The 21,511-nt window shown below is 35.7% G+C and overlaps 1 protein-coding gene and 1 long non-coding RNA gene across 4 annotated transcripts in view; both read left to right on the forward strand.

The window, feature by feature from the left end:
• Positions 1–2,123, forward strand: part of LOC102604244 (ER membrane protein complex subunit 6) — a 13,889-nt gene extending 11,766 nt beyond the window's left edge. For both annotated transcript variants that reach the window (XM_006341208.2, XM_006341206.2), the window contains exons 4-5: positions 1,177–1,196; positions 1,700–2,123. In XM_006341208.2, coding sequence (XP_006341270.1) covers positions 1,177–1,196; positions 1,700–1,730 — 51 coding nt within the window. In that variant the 3' untranslated portion in view covers positions 1,731–2,123. The remainder of the gene's footprint in view (positions 1–1,176; positions 1,197–1,699) is intronic.
• Positions 2,124–6,266: 4,143 nt separating this feature from the next.
• On the forward strand, positions 6,267–14,851 carry LOC107059502 (uncharacterized). Of its 2 annotated transcripts, XR_001472704.1 has the most exons (5): positions 6,267–6,499; positions 6,583–6,653; positions 13,067–13,099; positions 13,518–13,683; positions 14,690–14,851. It is a non-coding gene; the product is annotated as an uncharacterized lncRNA (long non-coding RNA). The 2 variants fall into 2 exon arrangements; XR_001472703.1 differs by having other exon boundaries at positions 13,067–13,683.
• Positions 14,852–21,511: the final 6,660 nt, after the last annotated feature.

Raw genomic sequence — 21,511 nt, forward strand, 5'->3', positions numbered from 1 at the left:
AGATGTTTTGAAGGCATAGAAAATAGTGTGCAGGATGTTAAACTAAACTGCATTTTGTTGTTATGTTTTTGGTGTAATCAATTATACTCAAATGACACTGCCTCTATAGTTGATGTTTCAGACTCAATATAGAAATAGAGTAGGAGTGTCTAGAGTGCATCTGTATATAAGGTTTGAGTACAACCCATGTACTTTTGTGATATAATACATCGTTACCATTTTCAAAAAAAATATTTGTAAACTATGTAAAAAGTACTAAGTCACAATAATTGATAATTCAAAATGTTTAAAAGATTTATGAAAAACTTATGGTCAAAGATAGACTTGTTTGAATCTCGAAATCCGAAAAGTGCCACATAAAATGGGACGGAGAAAATGGGACGGAGGGAGTACTTTCTTTCAAAATCGTACTCCCCATTTCAATTTGTTTGTCCTACTTTCGTTTTTAGTCCATTTAAAAAAGAATGGCTCTTTCTTTTTTTGACAACTCTTTAATTTCAACTTTCCACATGGCATGTTTAAAACCACAAGATTAAAGGGCATTTTGGTGCATTTGACATATCTTTAATTTAAGACCACAAGATTCAAAAGCCGTCTTTACTTTCTTAAACTCCGTGCGAAGTCAAAACATGACAAACAAATTGAAACAAATGGAGTAATATTTTTTTGAAGGCCTAGTTAGTTCGTCTATCCTGCTTCATTTTATCTACCTGTTTCTTTAATACCCTTTTGGAAATTTTTTCTCATTCATTTTCCAGTTTATGAATTCTTTCCATATCATCTTGACTTTTCTTTCTTCAAATTTCTCTTTAAGTTACTTAACTATTGGAACTTATTTTCTATCTCAGTGATACTTTGTTGATTATAATCATGTTTATCAGTATTCCTGTGGATCTTCTTAATTATTTTTAGGGTGATGGGTGTTGATTTCTAGGTTTTTTTTTTTGGTAACTAATAAAGAACTAGGTTTCCTGGGAATCTGTGGAAAAGGGGTCGATTTCTAGGTTTTGGTAGTGTATGAACTACCTTTTAGTTTCGATATAGTATCCAACATAACAGTTTCACTGCTTGATTGTTGAGAGAAATTTATCATCTTTGCATGATGATTTCAAATTGTTAATCTAGCTTTATACCCTTAGTTTGACACTCAATTAACATTGTTTCTTTTCTTTGCAGTCATTTGTGCTCTTCTGGACGTATCCTTCTTATGAATGACTTACACATTTTTCCCCTCCCTTAATAAAACTATCTGAACTATGTTGTCAAAGTTTTCAAGTTTTACTATCATAGCAACAAGATAGGAATGACTCTGCAAATATCATCAGGTTAGAGTAGCTGTCAACATATTATCCTTTACCTTCCGTCCTCTCTCCTAAGAAATACTAACTGCCATTGTTGAGGAAAAAAAGTCCGGAACAAAAACATATATGCATATATTGTAAGATTTTGTGTTCTCAATGTTTTTTAAGAACACTTTTCAACCAAAACAGGTATTTTGACGAAGTTTCTCTGGGGAAGAGTTCTGAAATAACTTAACCAAAACAAGTTATTAAAGATGTTTTGCAGATATGAACTGGCAGCATCAGTGCCAATACTTTCCTTGCATATCTTGCGTGGTCTCTATGTGCATTTATCATATCATCACTTGCATGGTGTTGTATCCTATAATACATTCCTATAATTCCTTAACACACAAAAGATTTGCGTATGACATCGTGCATATATTCTGAGGGTCTTGTGTGAGATGAAGACCTTCACTATCCTTGATGCTGGAAGCTAGCTCACGTGCACATCAGAAGATGCTAGACATTTTCAAGTTCAAAGTAGAGGATATTCAAAGTTTGCACTCACGGTTTTCCTTTCTTTTAAGCTTTGCTTGAAATTATTACCGCGGAACAAACCAGTGTTTCAAATTTTAGAGTTGGGAGTAGTTGAACATTTTGATCTTGAGTATAGTTTTTGTTAGGTTACTTATATTTTGAGTTGAAAAGCTTGAGTGATTGTATAAGGCTATAAGCAGTTAGACATTTGAAATCACTGTTGAATGATATACACAAGTTGGTAATCACCGCCTAATCTAATTATTCAGGTTCAAAGTTGTTGCAGTTGAGCCTTTTTGTTGATACAAGTTATACGTTCCGACTTCAGGCCGGCCTTGCCTTAAAGATAGAAAGATAGAGGTTTTGAAACTGCTCCACTTTGATTTTCAGTAGACATGTAATTTAAACTTTTGAACATAAAAGGAAAATTTGAATTCAAGAGCCAGACTTTATATACAAAGAATCCTAAACTAAGAAGTATAACCCAGTTAGTTGGGTATCTCTTTTCTCTATTTACTCATGTTAAAAAAAGAAACTGTATATCTGCCTTCATTAAATATTTTTACACCTGTAAATTAGAAAAAAAGCTCATTACAAGATTGATTTTCTTTCAAAAATATGAAAAAAGAAGAAGAAACTTTCCACTTGGAATATTCTATTCTGTTTGCTGAATTCCATGCATTAAACTAATTGTCCATCTCAATAAATCTCTTTCGAGCATCAATCGAGGATCTGCGCTAAGATTAAGTTTGTAACCTTAACTTATGAATTTGCCTCATGCTAATTAGATTAAATCCATGAATCTACAGTAATAAAACATAGCAAGATACAAAGTCCACTACAATAAATCAACACTCAACCCCATAATCACACCCCTAGATTTGGGGTTTTAGCCAAGCATCATAAAAGGAAAAGAAGGTATACCCGTTATGATTTCAGTAATTGGAGAATTGAAATTATGCAATAATCTTTAAGATCCACTTCAATTTGAATCTTCAATTGTCAATTACAAGATTGTAAACTAAGAATATTTCTCTAAAAGTTCAAAGTTAAGTCTCCAAAACTCATACAAAGTTAGGAACTGAAATTCTTCTCCACAATCTCCTCTATTTTCTCTCTCCTTTGGGCTATTTATGATTTCTCAAAATTTGGCCCAAAATCCAACGCGTGATCAACTTGGCGACATTAGTCGGGCTCGCCAAACATATTCGGCGAATCGCCATATGTTCCTCAGCTCGCCCTTCACTTGCTTCAGGTATTTGAACCTCAGTTGATGGACTCGATCGAGTTTGCCTTTCACGTTCGGCGAATTGCCGATTACCACCTTTGTTCGCCTTTAAAGCCTTCATTTTCCTTGTTGAATTGTGTGATTTGATAATACTAATTAAATGAATATGATGAGTCACTTAATGATATGCCTTGATTTACTATTGTTGGATATTGGTATTGAATTGCCATCCTCATACTTGATCATTGCATATATATTTGCTTGGATGTTGTACAACTGTTGTGATGACACTTTGTGAGGATGAGAGGAATTAGGGAACGGGTCGCATGTCCGTGGCGGATTCATTTAGTGCAAATTGAGAACATGACACATATCTGTGGTGGATTCATTAAAATGAAATAGCAAACGGGTCACACGTTGCTGGCGGATTCATTGAGTGGAAATAGGAATGGGCCACACATCCTTGGCGGATTCATTAAGTTGAAATATGGATCAAGCCACACGCCCGTGGCAAATGTATTGACTTAAGAGTTCCCCATAGTTTCCAGACTAAGAGACGACGTGTGTATATCGTTAGGATAGTCATGCATCACTCTATATGACATTTCCCATCATTGCACTGCACTTCATTGATTCTCAACGGAGGCGATTGTAGATATGTTATTGTTGTTATTGAATTGTGAATTACTGTGGTGATTTGATTATTCACGTTGAGCTGCAATTTATGATGTTCTTTACGCTCTTTGTGGTATGGAGTTAAAATTGTTAGGTTGGGATGATTTTTTCTTACAAGTTGTAGTTGAGGAGGTTCAATTGGTGTGATTGGAGTACTTGTGTTCTATATTGCTTTTTTAGAGTTAGTTGTTTGCTTGCTAAGTACCGTGTTGTTTGGTAATCACTTTCTTGCTTCTACACTTGTGTAGGTCACGACTCCGGATCATCGTGATTACTCCTTCTTCTCTTCTACGTCCAAGGCTACAATTTGAGAGTTTGTGAGGTAGCTACTTGTTATCTTGGCACAGACCTCATACTCTTTTATTATGTTTTGTTCTATTCTAAAGACAAAGACACTTCTTTGAATCTAATGTACTACTTAGAGGCTTGTACATGTGGCAACTAGGTTTTGTTACATTTGAGTTATGTTATGATATCCACGATTTTGAAATTAAATTAGTCAGACATTATGTTTTACTTCCGCATTTATCTCTTTAGTTGGGTTTTAGACTGACTTGTTTTGGTGGATTAAGACAAGTGTCATCACACCCGTTTTGGGCCGTGAAAGAATGAGATATTGGAAAAGAAATTTAATTTGAGTAAATTGATTTTTTATGTAATTAAGGAAACGAGAGAATTAAATAATAGAAAACAGATTAAATTAAGGAAAAGAGAGAATGATGTATAAAATACGAAATAGATAATAAATTTAAGGAAATAATAAATTTGTTGTAAAATTTAAATATGATAATTGTGTATATTGTGTGTAATATACATGCTCGTTTGATACATTTCATACATATACACACAAAATTAGACCCATATTTACCAAACATAATAATATAAAAATGCTAATTAGGGGTCCTATTTTGTTATAAAAAATATCATCTCTAATTTTTTTTTATTGAAATGTTCTTTCTTATTTAATGGGTCATACATGACATGAATTTAGATTGCCATACTTACCCCTGCAGCCCCAACCCCTAATGTGCATACTGACATAAAATAAAAAAGGAAAAATTGTATATAATAACAAACTATTAATTCAAATTAAATGCTATAAACATAGTTTGATTTAATTGTACCCCATAGCAAACTGTTGCTATTTCGCCTCTCTCCCTGGTGGAATCTCGCTCGCCACTATCGTTCTGGATGGCAGTCTCGCTCGCCTCTCTCGCTTTTATACAAACACAAATGTATAAAATGCGTTTGTGTTTGTATAAAAGAGAGAGAAAATTGTATATATACATATATTTTCGTTCTCCTCCTCTCCCCTCTCCCAGATCTCGCTCGCCACTCTCACTCGCCTTTCTCACTTTATACAAACACAAATGTATACATTGCGTTTGTGTTTGTATAAAGCGAGAGAAAATTGTATATACAAATACAAATGCATATATTTTCGTCCTATACACTTGTGATTATACAAATACGATCTTTTCCTGCCCAATTTTCTTTTGTCTTTCTCAGTTTCTCCCTTTATACAAACACATATTATACAATTGATTCTTTTGTATATGTATACCGAAACAGATTATACAATTGCTTCTTTTGTATATATAAATAGCGAAATAACCAGCTTCTTTTGTATATATGTATAGCGAAATAGCCTTAGCAAACATAAAGTTTGCTATGGAGCGCAATTATGCAAACTATAGCTATAACATACAAATATGATTTTTGTGTTTGCTATATGTGAAAGTTCCTCAATAAAAAAATATTCTCTTTTAGTGACCTGCATGTTCAAGCTCATTTGATATCAAATAATATATAAATTCGTGTTAAATGTTAAAACATAGAGAATAAATTGATACATTTATTTTTTTGTATATTAAAAACAATGATTTCAACAGGTTAGTTTTTGGATATTAAATAAACTTTTCAAGGGTATTATAGTCTTTGAAACATTTTACAAGATCAGTTTGCTCATAAATGTAATCTTTTCTACTTTATTGTTTAGACTTTATTAACAATTCCATAGAAGTCCATCCTTTTCCACCAAATTACAGATCATATCCTGCCCTATATTAAAATGTCATTGAATTGGTGAAGCCCACTGAATTTTTTAAATTGACAAGTACATAAAATCTATGTTCAAGTCTCCCCTTCCTTTAGTCTAATGATGATGCCAACTCTAATTTCTTCCATATAATTTTTCACTATATTTTCCTTTTGAATATCCGAGTTTTTATCAAATTATTTAAATTTAATATAATTAAGTAATTTAAATAAATGATAATTTATATTAAATAATTATAATTAATTAAATGCTATACATTTCTTTTTATTTATCTCTTATGCTAAAAGTAAAATATTTGATTTACTTTGTTTTGGTTGAACTTTGTTTTCTTCTAATTTATTCTTTTTATTTTTGCAAAGGCCACCTTCTATTCTAAATGAACAAAAAATAGTCCACAAAGCCCAATTCGAATAAGCCCATATCCACCTAGGTTAGGGAACAAAACGAATAAAAAGGAAACAAAATGACAAAGAACCCTCTAGAAAACTTTGGCAAATCCAGAAGAGGAAAGCTGCGCCCCGAAGTTGAATCGTCCATCGACTCCATCAAATCATCACGAGCAAGTCAATCTCTACACAGAACTAGAGCTTTTACCATGAAGCAATTATTCAATGAACAAGATCCGACATGTGTTGTGTCGGTTTAACTCTATACATAAAAATCCCCCACTGATGTCGTTTAATCGATTCCATCAGTAACTTCTTCGACACGATGCTGGTAATAAATCATCTCTGAGTCTTCCATATCTATATCCTTAGTAATAACAAGATGACCAATTCACTATTTTCTCTTTTCAATAGATCGAGCCAAAAAAGTTAGTACATCTGTTAGGAAAGAGCTTCATAGCGAATTAATCATCAACAAATTCCAGGTATGAACCATCAAATTTCCCTCTCAGGTACCACCCTGGTACAAATTACTAATGGTTGGCTCAAGTACCACACCTGGTACATTGACTATTTTTGTGCGGGTTTCATGAGAGAACCGGGTTTACTTCTTCGTGACATGATTGTTACATGTTAGTGCATGAGTGGCTGGAATTTGTGTTTAGATGCCGTGATTGTTCTCGTGTAGACCAGGACTATATGTTTAAAATGATAGATAATGTCTTAGGAATCCTTGGTGGTTTGGGTTACTTGAAAGGTGTGATGAATCAGGTGTACGTGATTGTTATGTTTTGGAAATGTCTCGGGCTGTTGTTAAGTTAGGATGTTGACTTGTAGTTTTTCTTATTCACTAATTTGCATTGTTTTGTCAGTCTAGGTGGTCTGGGACATATTTGATAGGGGAATTTGAGTCAAGGATGTTTAGTAAAAGTCTTACAAGTGGTATACTAAACTAGTCTAGGGCTAGGGTGTTTGCGTGAGAGCTTGAGGGAGAGTAGTAGGCCGGTTAACAGAGTTAATAGGGGACTTGGATTAAGGAATGAAAATAGTAGAGGAATTCTTGTGGTTGTAGAATGAGCTGTTCGGAAAGTCTCTATGTAATAGAAGGGTTAGGATACGATCTGATATGAGGGCGGAATGGTCTAAATGGTGGAGTTGGTAGCGTAAGGAGGTGGAATGACATGATATAGAACATATGAGTTAATGGGTGGTATTACGTGGTAGTAAGGGTGGTGGTTGAAGGATCATATTCTTAATTATCTCTCCAAGTTTCATTTTCTTTAATTGTTTGCTTGATATTATGAGGTAGATTTAGGTTGATGGATGATTCCTACTAGTACATGTGGTTGTAATGATACTACTCTTGCTATGCCATTTGGCATAGTCTAGTTGTTGGATCACTGATGTTTCTTAGGTGAAGACAATGATTATACCCGACAACTTCTACCTCTCTTCCTTCATATGGGAGCTGTTTCGACTTAATTTTGAACTGTGTATTCTCTTAGACGATCTTGTACCTATTTAGACTAGTTCTTTAGGAGGGATTGACTTATTTCTAAAAAGTACTTATTTTAATACATTTGGGAGAATTTCTGTATTTTATAGGGGGTTTAGCTTATATTTTGTTCACTTCCACAATTCATGCTCCAGTTTGGGGGTAAGGGTTCTCCTATCTAGGTATTCGAGTAGGTACCTGTACGGCCCGATGGTTTGGCTCGTGACAATCAAAGCCCATGTTAACGGTCTACTAGTATAAGAGAAAGTGTCGAATAGAGTCCTAACGATTGGTGTGTTGATGTCCATATTTAATCCTTAAAGGGCTATGCCGAATCATAAGAAGTCCTCTAACTTCTTCACTCCTCTCGTGTTGTGTGTTGCTTGTGGTATGGGTTGAGTCCAATTGATAACTTCAGATCCCAATTGAAATCTCAAAAAAGTAAACTAGATGTCGTTGTCACGATTGAAGGAATATAAGTAAGGAAAGATTGGAAACGGGAAGGTTCCAATTGGTATATGCCTTTAAGGGTCATGTAAGTGCATGAATTGTCATTTAGTGGTCATTCATGTTGCGAGTAGAATATAATGAACCTGATTTGATTTAGTGATACAATTTGATGATTGTCATTAGGTCTCTGGATTTCCCCAAATAAATGCAAATGTGTGAAGTATATTTGCTTGTATGACTGTGAAATTGTAGCCCAAACCATATTGATGTTAGGAAAATAACTGAAAAATAATTTTGTTCTATGATTAAGTTGAGTTGTGATTCTTTGAAATAGCTTATGATGAGTTGCTTATGTGGCTGATGTTTTATATGATGCAAAGTTTGTATTGTACATGGTTGGGAATAATTGTGAGGTTATTTCGAGACCGTGTTGTGATTCCAGGACTAGTGTTTATAATGGGCATTGGGGAATGAACATTATAGAAAATTTCAAATATCTGGGCTGAACTCATCAGGGATGTCATAGGGGAACTGACCTGCTACAGTGCTTCCTCAATGGCGGGAATTTTCCAGCTATAGTGTCAGCTGCAGTAGCGACGTGTCGACCGCTATAACGGGAAAGACGGAACAGATCCCTTGCCCTATTTTTTCCAAATTTCCTTGCATTATTGGGATGTTAAAATTCCTAAAGCATGTGTAAATAAACTGCTGAAACAGTAGAAATAGATTTAAAACAACCATAGCATATATATATGTTGATTAAGTTAGAACCAAGAATTCATGTGCAACCAAAAACAAGGAAAAAAAAAGAAAGGAAAGATGTTAGAACCTCAGTGTGATGGTTCGAGCGGTTCGGGCTTGGCTAGGGATTTTCAAAATGAACCTAGCCAAGGCCCAATGACTTCAGTAAAGGTTAAATTCAAATAAAAGAAGCCCTTGGCAGTGGCGTGACTAAGGCATGCAAGGCAAGGCATGACTAAGGCATGACAAGGGCTAGAAAAGCTAAGGCATGTGAGGCAAGATATGGCTAAGGTATGACAAGGGCTGGGCAGGCTTAGGCAAGGAAAGGAAAGGCTGTGATCATGACAAGGTCGTGGCTAAACAAGTTGAAGGCTAAGTGCTGGACAAGAGCAACGGTTGAGAAGATTACACCCCAATGGCAAGTTGGGCGAGGTAGGAACAATGCATATGGCTGGCACGTGAGAAGGCGTGAGATTGGGCAGCTGAAGGGTGATTTTGGCGCCAAAGCTGAAGGCTGCTCACGTGTGCCTCTCACATGCGTGGGCAGTTAGGATAATTTGCCAGTTTCTAGCCGTTGGAGACTTGTCAGCATTGTAGATAAGACTTGTAGTTTGAATTTCGAATTTGGCTTATCTGTTGGGCTTTTCAACTAAATTTGTGGCCATGTGTCTGGCATGTGACTGGGTTGTAAACTATTTAAAGGCATAGGCAGACCAGTCTTAGGCAGAATGTCTTTTGGTCGAATTTTGTAAAGTTAAACTATTTGTGTGCTTCATTGTGGCGTGAGTTTAATACAAAGTTGGGACTTGTTCCTATGACGTGATTGTGTGTTCTACTTTCACTACAAGAAATTTGACTTATAACGACTAGTTCTTAACAAAGGGACCTATAGTGACGAATATTTTTTTCCATCGTTAAAAATCAACTTTTAATTCAACACTAACAATCCTTTCATTAAAAATTATAATATTCGGTGGTTAATACAATTACGCAAAAAAGAGCGTCAACCTTTTTGCCCCATGATGTAACAATGTCCCTCCACCTCTCTCACCACATTCCCAAAAATTCAGAAAACTTAAAACACAAAAAAACTATCATTCTCTACACCTCTCTAAAAATCAATTTCCGCAAAATTATGTATCTCTTTATCTGAGAGAATTTGTCATAGGATGTGTTGCAGCAATGTAAAGTGGGAAATTGTGAGAATCGTTCGGGAGACGATGTAAACTAAGAAAGTAGAAACCCCAAAATCGCAACTGTGAGTTTGTCACCTAGATCTTCATCAACATCATCTTTTACTTTTAGGTTAATATTTGTTATATCTCTGCTTGTTCTTCTGTATTATCCTTAGATTTGTATATTGACACTTTTCGTTTAAAAAATAGATGATTATGGAAAAATTTCGGGGAATTTTTGTGTTCTTTTTCCAAAGGAAGAAATAAAGTTTCAAATTAAAATGGTTAGGGTATGCATAAGATATTAACACTACTATTTTTGAATTTTTCTGAAGGTTAAGTAACACATACATAATGTCCGTATAAATGTTGATTGATGTAATTCTCTTTGCATCTAGAAGAAATTTGTCACGTTTGCTTGCCTGTTCACGTCAAATATGATATCGAGATATAACACTTTGGGTAGAATTCTACAATTACTGCTTCCCCTTTTTTCTTCTTTTGAACTGTTTTTAGTGTCTTGTTTCATACAATTAATAGCATGGTATGTTGGAATAGGAAATGATTTCTGTTGATGTGAAAGTTTCAAGAGGAGAATTTCCCCCCCTTTTTCACTTTCTCATTTGATTATTACAGACTGATTCAAATAGAGGGAATAATGGATAGACCAAAAAGTAGCACAATGTTTTGTCTAATAAGCTAATTAGTTTGGCTTGTAGTATTTAGAAATAGTTATCGAATTCCATTGAGGAAGGAAATAGATGGAACAAAGTCACTCAATTTGCATTTCAGTGTTCTTATGATGGAGAGAGCAACATAATCATTTTATTAGTCTCGCTCTCTCCTCCTTTTTCATTTATGTTCCGTGAATGTGCATGGTTGGTTGTATTTTCTACTGATGATTTGGGGTGGGACGACTCAATCCTCTGCGCTCTCTAGTGATGATTTGGGATACCACTCGCTTCACTGCAATTTTTCCTTCTCTACGTCTCTATGTTAAATTGGTCTTAATTTAGGATTTGCTCATCTTTTTGTCAAGGTGAGTTTCTTCATCTGCTCTCCTTAATTCCTTTTTACAGTAGTATCGATATAAAATTTTCTCTGGACATTGAATCAAATACATCCCTGTTAAATTAGGTCTTGGGCCTAACTCACACCCCAAAAGCTAGCTCAAAGGGAGGAGGATTGCCCAAGCCTTATAAGAAGTCCACCTCTCTCATTAACCACCGATGTGAGACTTTTGTCATTCTTTAACACCCCACCTCACGCCCAGTGCTTAGCATCTGGTGCGTGGACAATTTTGATTTTGGGGGTCCCAACATCGGGTGAGACGGGCCCTGGCTCTGATACCATGTTAAATTAGGTCTTGGGCCTAACTCACACCCCAAAAGCTAGCTCAAAGGGAGGAGGATTGCCCAAGCCTTATAAGAAGTCCACCTCTCTCATTAACCACCGATGTGGGACTTTTGTCATTCTTTAACAATCCCTATTTAAAAAAATTCAGTTTATAGACCTAAACTTTTCCATTTTATATGAATGTTTACACATGCTTAACCTGAATCTCATTTTTCTTTTCTTTGTTATGTCTCGTGTTTCTCTTCTTTTCTATCTTTTATTTTTACATTCTTTTGGATATGCTATTCATCAGTTGTGATGTGAAAATGAACTAAGTTAATCTAAAATTAATAAACTAAGATTTAATATTATTTTCCTTTAGAGATATAAAACTTTTGTTTTAAGAATATTGTATTATCATAGAGTTTGTTTAGTTATACATATTGTCATTGTCATCCAAATATTAGAATTTGATAAATTGGTCTGAGATGGGCAGAATATCTTAGTGTATTTGTTGATTTTTGAGTTGAAAGAATTGTAAGATCACGGGTAGAACATGGAGATACAACTGTTGAAATGTGATATGTAGTTGCTTGTGGAAACATAATTGCTAATGGAACATGACTTCTCTGTTTTGAGTTTCTTGGATCTGTGTTATCAGGGCTTCTTACTAAATGGAATATCAGTAGCAATAATGTTTAGTTCCTCTAGTGAATTGTTCCATGGTTTTCGAGGATCCTTCCATTTCTCATGCACTTTTTAATTGTTATGTCTTCATCTTTTGGCCAACAAAGAGACCTAGAATCTTGGGATCAGAGGTAGTATCTCTGTTATGTAGTCTGAAGTACTATTTACTTGAAGTTCAATCTCTAATTCTGTTATTTATTTTAACATTATAAAATGGTAGAAGCATTGAAGGTCATTAAAGAGAATGCCTAGCAAATATTTTCAGAAATACTCGAAATGAATATTGAGGAAGAATCATTTGAGTTGGTTGCTTCATAATCATCAAATACTTCATATTAACCTAAAGGTTGTATCCTACTAACAGAAGCTTTCTTGGTGACCAACACATAGATGAAGGTCCGAAAAAGGTATCTGATTCAGTTGTGCATGAAAAATGAGTCGATTAGTAGATATGTTAAGGCTACCTGACGAGGAATATTCTGTTATTGAACTGGAGAAGCTAAAAAATGAAATAAAAATGATTAAAACTGCATGGCGAGGAGCTGCAAAACAAACTCAGGTTTGTCCATATGTTATTTTAACTTAATCTTTTGCAACTGGTGCTCCTGAGATCAACAATAACTTTGGATAAAATGGTGAACCCAACATGGCAATAGCATACTTTTGAATCTACTACATTACTTAAAAAGATGAATTTTTTGTTGTTCGCACCTGGATTTGGCGAGTTTGATAATTCTTGTTGTGTTACCCAAAGATAAGTTGAATACAATTAAAAAGGTGTTGATTTGAACCTTGTGTGTGCGTTATTGACCTATTAAATTGATATTTTCTCGCACTTGTCAAATATGACATAGTTTTCCATATTGATGTCCCAAAAATATGAATAGATATATATTTTTAGTCTATATTATGTCTTTAAGAAATAATTAGGTATTTTCACATGGTACAGTATGTGTTTTTTTTTTGTTGATATAAACAGTATACTACCAAATCTATCAGTTACAAATTTTTTCAGGGTAGCAGCGACAATTTCAGAAGGAAGGTTAAGGTAAGTTCTAAGTAATTCAATTCCATCAATTATTAGGTACCAGTAGAAGTGCATCCACACCAATGTCTCGTGAACATACTCCTTAGATTCAAATCTCTACATAAGCTTCATCACTTGTAGATTTAGTACATCAATTAACATATGCTTGACCTACTGATGAAAGATAGGATACGTATGTTTTAGCATTATTTGTGCAACAAAGTGAATGTTTATGATTTTTCTTAATACAAGTTTCTCTGCATACAATTAATTGAACATGTATTTTGTTATATAAAGTGAAAAATTGTTATACTCAATAAAGTCGTATGAGCAAAATCTAGGTTATTGTAGTTGTCCAACTGTACAACTGAAACTGACATAAATTTTCCAATTATTTGTTTTATTTTCCTTAGTCGACTAACTCTTCATGTTTCGTTAGGTTCTCTTAAAACCAATAGTGTCGCATCTTCTAACAGATCCACCAGTTACCATGGTGGAATATTTCAATATGCCTTCAAAAGAAGTCGATAACTTATTAGTTGTGTGTTGGTAAGATGATTTTAACTGCTGGTTTTGACCTCATCTGGAATCTGCTAAACCATGAGGTGATTACTATTTTTCCTTACACTAATGCTTATTGCTTACTGTTTATTTAATTAAGTTCTTTGATCACAATGGATAAACTCCTAGAACTAACAATGTTTCATGTATATTTATTTGTATAAGCTTTTACCATAGTAACCCTCCAGAACTCCTCAATTGTGAAGAATAGGAGGAACTATTGATTTTGTATTTGCTTTCTTGTTGTCCTCTCAACCTGATATCTGAAATCAATTCAACTCCCTTTTTAACGACTTCTACTAAATGAAGTGAATTGTATCATAGGTCAGTATTCAGTTGGTTACATGTTAGTTCTTTGTAGTGCTTAAAATGACCTCCTAAGTTTGTTATTGGCTAGTAGTTGTCATGTTATTAGCACGGCCTACTATAAGATAATAAAATAAATTCTTCTATGCAATTTCATTGAACTAATTGCATTCAAAATCTTATTCTACATTTGATTTGTTCAATTGACCTCCAGTTGATTCTCTTTTACAAATTATATTGACTTGAACTTATCTGTACAACAATCAACACCTGCCAATATGATTTCTAATAGAGCCTTGGATTTCTATGTTAGGAAAGGTAATCTCTTCCTAAATATATTTCTATTGTTCTTTTCCTCTTGGCGGGCATCTCACTTGATAGAAGCATACAACTGAATTTAACAAATTTAGGGTCTCCTTCTTGTTTATCCTTTCCTCATTTCCATTATCTCAACCTCTCTTATAATAATTTTTAAAGTAGTCATTTAGTCAGTTATTATTGCTTTCAATTTATTTGTAAAGTCAGTGTTAAGAAGTGTAAAAACAGTGTTATTAGGCATGTACTGTCAAGCCGATTAATGTGTGTTGTTTGATTGCTTTATAATATTTGTCATGTTTTCTTCTTAATACATGTTTAAAAGGCATAAAATGTTAATACTTTCTTCATATCAAGTATATAATAAATGCACATGAATTCAAGAGTACTTGATTGTTCTGAACTAATATAAACTTTTCTTTTAAACAGATCAAAACTATGAAGTTTGAAGAACCTATCCATGAGGAAAGTGCAAAGCAAATTGAAGTACAAGGGTATTATGTACATATGCTATATATATATATATAGTTTAATTTTTTTTATTTTTCTAGGAATTCATAAAAATGAGGTTATACAATTTGGACTTGAGTATCTTCTGGTAATCTGATGTTTTAGTTCATTGTAGTAATAATGAAATAAATTTTTATATGAATACCAATTATTTGATTTATTTTTGGATGTGTTACTTCCGTTATTATATATTAATTGAAATTTTACTTTAGCAAAGAAAAATGTGATTGTTAAAACTCTTTAATGACAGGTTTCAAAAATAGTTAAATGGGCATTAGTAAAAGAAAATTTGATCGTTAACAATAACATACAATTAACTAAGGGAATTTTGGTTGTTAAAAACTGTTTTAAAAATGAAATTAGTTGGTGTATGTAAATACTTTTAACGACGGGATAACAAATTAGCGAAGGGAAAATTTTGTCGTTGAAAATGATCTATAACGACTGAAATTTATCCGTCTCTAAAAGGATCTTTAACGACCGAATTGTGAATCCGGTCGTTAAAAGTTAACGACCGGTGACGACCAATTTTTTGTCGGTCGCTATTGACTTATAGCGACCGCATTTGAACTTCTAACGACCAAATTTCCTCTCGTTAAAGGTCTATTTCCTTGTAGTGTTTCGTATGCTTTTGTAGAGTTAATCTAGAATGTCAGTTAGGTGTGCTGAGTTTAAGTGTTTAGACTGCCTTAATGGGTTAGATCGACTTAAGTTGTCCCCCTAACAGCTGGTATCAGATCAAGGTTACCAAATGGTGAGAAACTTAGAACTATGAGATCATTCACACAGGCTTGAGGCCTTTGTTGGGATGACAAATGAGTGACTGAATGACCCAAATCTAGTGGATCTACTCATGCAGATTTTGGGCATCAAACAAAAATTTGAAACTTTCCATGGCGAGTTGGGCCTAAATAGTGCAAATATTGAGGAATAATTGGTAGAGAATGCCAACTTCCATGAAGCAGCAACGCTGCAAATCGATGGTTTGATGAAGAACAATGAAGATCATCAAATCGAATTGTCTTTATTGCATTTAGTTCTCTCTAGTTCTAATCCCGTTTGTGGGGAGGACTCTAAAGTTAAAGTCCTTGAGCCAATGTCATTTGATAGTGTTCGTGGGGCCAAGGAGTTTGAAAACTTTATGTGGGACTTGGAGCATTGTTTTGCTACTGCCCATGTTCCTAAGGCAGATAAGTTGACCATTGCCGTCCGTTACTTTCGTAGGATGCAATTTTGTGGTGGCGGACAAAGAATGCAATGATGAAAGTGCAAACCGACGCAAAGTTGATACGTGGGAGAAGTTGAGGGATGCATTTTGAGAAAAATTCCTGCATAGTAACTCTTCTTGGATTGCTAGGGATAAGTTGAAGCGTTTGAAGCAAGTGGGACCCATTCAGAAATATGTAAAGGAATTCACGTCGGTGCTATTGGATATTCAAAATATGTTTGACGAAGATAAGTTGCATAATTTTATTTCTAGAATGCAGGGGTGGACACAAAATGAATTATGCAGGCAGAAGGCCCAAGATCTGCCCAGAGTAATTGTTGCCACCGATGCTTTGATTGATATTCAATCAACTAGTGCCACTACTGACCTGACTCCTTCGTCAAAGATGAAGCAAAAAGAGAAGGGTTAGGACTGAAAGAAAGATAATCGCAGGTCGAAAGGAAATGATAAAGGCAAGGGAAAGATGGATGCTTCATCGACTAACTGTGGCAAGGAGACTAGTGACAACATTTGCTGGACTTGAAAGAAACAAGGCCATCAGGCAAGGAACTGCCCTAACCAAGAAAAAGTAAATGCTCTTCTGGTTGAGGAGGATAAACAAAATAAGGGGTAGGGATAGGAAATTGCTGCATATGTTAATACATTACGACTATTGAACACATTGTCTAGTGTTAGTGTGATGGATGTAGATGAGGATGTCGCTGGAAAATTTACCTATGTAAATGTTGCTGACACGGTAGGTGATCTTTCTATTGCCTACGACAGTATAATCTACGTTGGAATGAATATTGGCGAGAAAACTGTAGTCACTATGGCTGATACAGGGTCTACTCACACGTTCGTGGCTTCAAAGGATTGTCAAGAAATATGGACTGAAAGTAACTAATTGTGCAACAAAGATGAAGGCTGTCATTTCTGCTGCACAACCAGGATATGTCATAACATTAGACGTGCCTTTGACGATCAAACATTAGTCTGGGGTGCACATTTTGTGTGTGGTACCACTTGATGATTTCAACTTGTTTCTAGGAATTTACTTCATGAGGAAATTCAAGGCTGCTCCAATTCCACATTTGGATGGTTTGATGTTTATGGGAGAGAAAGACCTGGGGTTCGTCAAGGGAATCCAGACATTTGCTGAGGGAAGTAAGAAGACCGCTGTACTTGCTGCATTTCTATCATCCACTACTTTTGAGTGCGCTTACCTTGCTGCCTTAATTAAAGTAAAGCTGGATGTACTTGTAGAAGTTCCGGATGATGTTGCTAAATTACTGATGGAATACAAGGATGTAATGCCACCTGAACTACCAAGAGAGTTGCCTCCAAGAAGGGAAATTTATCACAGGATTGAACTAATTCCTAGATCAGTGCCACCGACACGCCCTCCTTATCGCATGTCACCACTGTAATTAGCTGAACTTCAGAAGCAACTGTATGAGTTTCTGAATGCGGGGGTGATTCAACCTTATAAGGCTCCCTTTGGTTCACCTATTCTGTTTCGGAAGAAGCAAGATGGAAGCCTCTGAATGTGTGTGGATTATAGGGCATTGAACAATTTTACTGTGAAGAATAAGTACTCGGTGCCGCTGATCCAAGACTTGCTAGATAAGCTATCTAAGACTAGTTTCTTTTCTAAGTTAGACTTGAGGTCTGGCTATTGGCAAGTGCGCATAGCCGTGGGGAATCCCCAAAGACCACTTGTGTAACTAGATACGGTAGTTACGAGTTCCTTGTAATGCCGTTTGGGCTGACTAATGCCCCAACTACCTTCTACAATTTAATGAACAATGTTCTTTACGAGTACCTTGATGAGTTTGTAGTAGTCTACTTAGATGACAGTCATATATAGTAGGACTCTAGACGAACATTTGCTGCCTTTGAGAAAGGTTCTGCAACGACTTAGATAATATCAACTCTGTGTCAACATGAAAAATATGAGTCTGCTAGTCGTGCGGTAAAATTCCTAGGCCATTTGGTAAGCAAATACCAAGTGCGCATGAACCCTAAGAAAGTGCAGGCAATTGTTGAATGACAGGAACCTAGTGGGGTAAAGGAACTAAGGTCGTTCTTAGGACTTGCAAATTATTATCGGAAGTTCATAGCAGGTTATTCCAAGAAGGCTTCCCATTGATAGATTTGCTGAAAAATAAGGTGAAATGGTGTTGGTCGGAAGTAAGAGAAAAGGCTTTCAATTCACTAAAGAAGGCCATTGCTTCTAATCGAATACTGCAACTGCCTGACTTTGATATTCCTTTTGAGGTACACCGATGCTTTAGATTATGCTGTTAGTGGTGTGTTGGTGCAGAACAGACATCCTGTTGCATTTGAAAGCATAAAGTTTAATCCTGTGGAGAAAAGATATTTTGCACACGAAAAGGAAATGGTGGCAGTACTCCACTGCCTTCAAATATGAAGGGTGTATCTTCATGGGACGAAGTTCGTTATCAAGACGAACAATGTGGCTAATACATACTTCAAAACTCAACAGAAATTGAGTTTGAAGCAGGAAAGATGGCAGGAGATATTAGCTGAATAAGACTTCGTGTGGATATATAAGCTAGGAAAAAAAAATCAAGTTGTTGATGCAATGCGCTGCAAACATGTATTTGCTACAGTTTATGCCATTACTAGAATATGATTTTCTTGATAAGATTCAGTTTAGTGTTGACTTTGATTCATTATATGTTAAGTTAATGTATCAAGTGAAAGAAGGTACATTTAGACGGTATTGGATCGAGGACGATCTGCTTTATTTTAGATGGGGAAGAACCGTGGTTCCTCAAGGTGATGGGCTGCGATGAAAACTTCTGAAAGAAACACATAATACTGTTTATGCTGGGCATCCAGGTGTTGAAAGGATGATGGCACTACTGTCCTGAAATTATTTCTAGCTGAAAAGTGAAAGATGACATTGAAGCCTATGTAAAGTCCTGTTTAGTATGTCAACTGGACATGACGGAAAGAAAAAAGAAAGCGGGGTTACTGCAACCTTTTCCTATAGCGGAGCGTCCGTGGGCTTCTGTTTCAATGGACTTCATTAGTGGATTTCCGAAAGAGGAGGGTAAGGGGTCACTGGCCGATTTTGAACTGACCTCTTTAACATGATAAACACTGATTTGAAGTTCTCAACGACAATTCATCCATAAGCTGACGGACAAAATGAAAGAATCAATCATCTGCTTGAACAATACCTCAGACACTATGTGACAACAAGTCAAACGAATTGGGTGGAATTGCTGGACAGTGCACAGGTTTGTTATAACTTGCATAGATCGTCAGCAACAGAAAAGAGCCTGTTCGAGTTAGTGTTGGGTATGCAACCTAACACCTCACTAGAAGTCGCTAAATCTAAGTTCCAAGGTAAATGTCCTACTTCTTATAGGTATGCACGTGGCAAGCAAGAGAAGCTGGATGAAGCGCAAGATAGCTTGAGGAAGGCAACCAGGAGGATGAAAAAGTATGCTGACCAACATCAGCGTGCTTTAGAATTTCAAGTTGGAGATGAGGTGTTGCTAAAACTTAATTCCCAAATCTGGAAAAAATCAGCAGCAAGACGATTCATCGTGTGCTGATTTCAAAATATGACAGACCATTTGAAGTCATAGAAAGAGTTGGCGAAGTTGCACTCAGGTTGAAGTTGCCGGAAAGACATTTCATGTGAGTTTTGTGAAACCTTTTCATGAGGATATTGAGCATCCAATAAGGTCTGCTACCAGGCATGCTCCTCCTGTTTTACGGACACAGTCCAAGGAACAGATTGAGAAGATTCTGGATCATAGGACTTTGAGACAAAGCAAGAAGAATCGGAGAAAAGAGTTTCTGGTTCAATGGAAGGGAAAGCAGGTGTGTTATGCCACGTGGGAAAAAAGGAACCTCTCTATGGCAGTTTGAAGAAGAGATTCAGGCTTACCTAGATTCTGTCTCATCGAGGACGATGAGCTCAACTAGTGGGGCAAGTGTGTTAGACCCTCAGCGTGATGGTTTGAGTGGCTTGGGCTTGTCTAGGGTTTTACAGTATGAACCTAGTCAAGGACCAATGACTTAGTCAAGGTTAAGTTCAAATAAAAGAAGACCTTGGCAGTGGCGTGGCTAAGGCATGTAAGGCAAAGTGTGGCTAAGACATGACAAGGGCTGGAAAAGCTAAGGCATGTGAGGCAAGACGTGGCTAAGGCATGACAAGGACTAGGCAGGCTAAGGCAAGGCAAGGCAATGTTGTGATCGTGACAAGTTCATGGCTAAACAAGTTGAAGGCCAAGTGTTGGACAAGAGCAGCGATTGAGGAGATTTCCCCTCAATAGAAAGCTGGGCGAGGCAGGACGCACATGGTTGGCACATGAGCAGGAACAATATTGGGTGACTAAAGGGTGATTTTGGCGCCAATGCTGAAGGTTGCTCGCGTGTTCCTCACATATGCGTGGGGAGTTGGGAGAATTTGGCAGTTTCTAGCCGTTGGAGACTTGTTAGCATTGTAGATAAGATTTGTAGTTTGAATTTCAAATTTGGCTTGTCAAGTGAATTCGTGGGCATGTGCCTGGCATGTGACTGGGTGCTATAGCCTATTTAAAGGCATAGGCAGACCAGTCTTAGGCATAATATCTTTTGGTCAAATTTGGTAGGGATAAACTATTTGTGTGCTTCTTTGTGAAGCGAGTTTAATACAAAGTTGGGACTTGTTCATGTGACGTGATTATGTGTTCTTCCTTTGTATGCTTGTCTAAAGTTAATCTAGAACGTGAGTTAAAAAGTAAAAGGTATGCTGAGATTATGATTTTAGACTGCCTTAGTGGGTTAGAATGACTTAAGTTGACCCCCTAACATATGTCTAGTACATTTCCCAACCGGGGGGGTACAACTCAAACCAGGTCTAAATTAAATATAACAAGTAGACAATAAATTTGTGTACAAATACTTTGTTTCTCAATAGTCACTACTTTTTAGAAGTAGAACTCAAAATCAAAATGAATTTTATCCTTGTAGTCCAACATGGATTTCAAATCTTTTTTCAATTATTTATTTTATCTCTAATTTGATATTAGAGAAAACATCTATTGATATGTGTATGAACCAATCTCATCTTAATTATCATCATACTGTATTAAATTGGGAAGCCCCATGCTTAAATTTGAAATACAAAAATATCCTTGAAAAAATTGAATGATCATTTTTCCTTTCATAAAAAAATTAAATTACCTTCAATTTATTGATTAATTCGAACTTAACAAATTAATATATGTTCTATAAATCAGTGCCCTTCAACAAAAATAGCAAAAAAAGATTGTACTCAATGTGTCTCTCTTGTGTTTTTATGCCACTTTTTTTGCTGTGCTATTCCCGTCCCAACTTAAATTAAATGATGAAATAAATCAGTTCAGAAAAAAGTGGCTAATAGAATGCTCAAAAACTCTGAAATTTTTCAGAAAGAAACCAAGAAAAATTTATGCTATAGGAAAATTTGAACAAAGTTTAGAGAAAAAAATATCACACAAATCACTGAAACAACACAGAAAGGATAA

The sequence above is a fragment of the Solanum tuberosum genome, unplaced genomic scaffold, assembly GCF_000226075.1.
Source record: "Solanum tuberosum cultivar DM 1-3 516 R44 unplaced genomic scaffold, SolTub_3.0 scf00022, whole genome shotgun sequence".
Classification (NCBI taxonomy): Eukaryota; Viridiplantae; Streptophyta; class Magnoliopsida; order Solanales; family Solanaceae; genus Solanum; species Solanum tuberosum.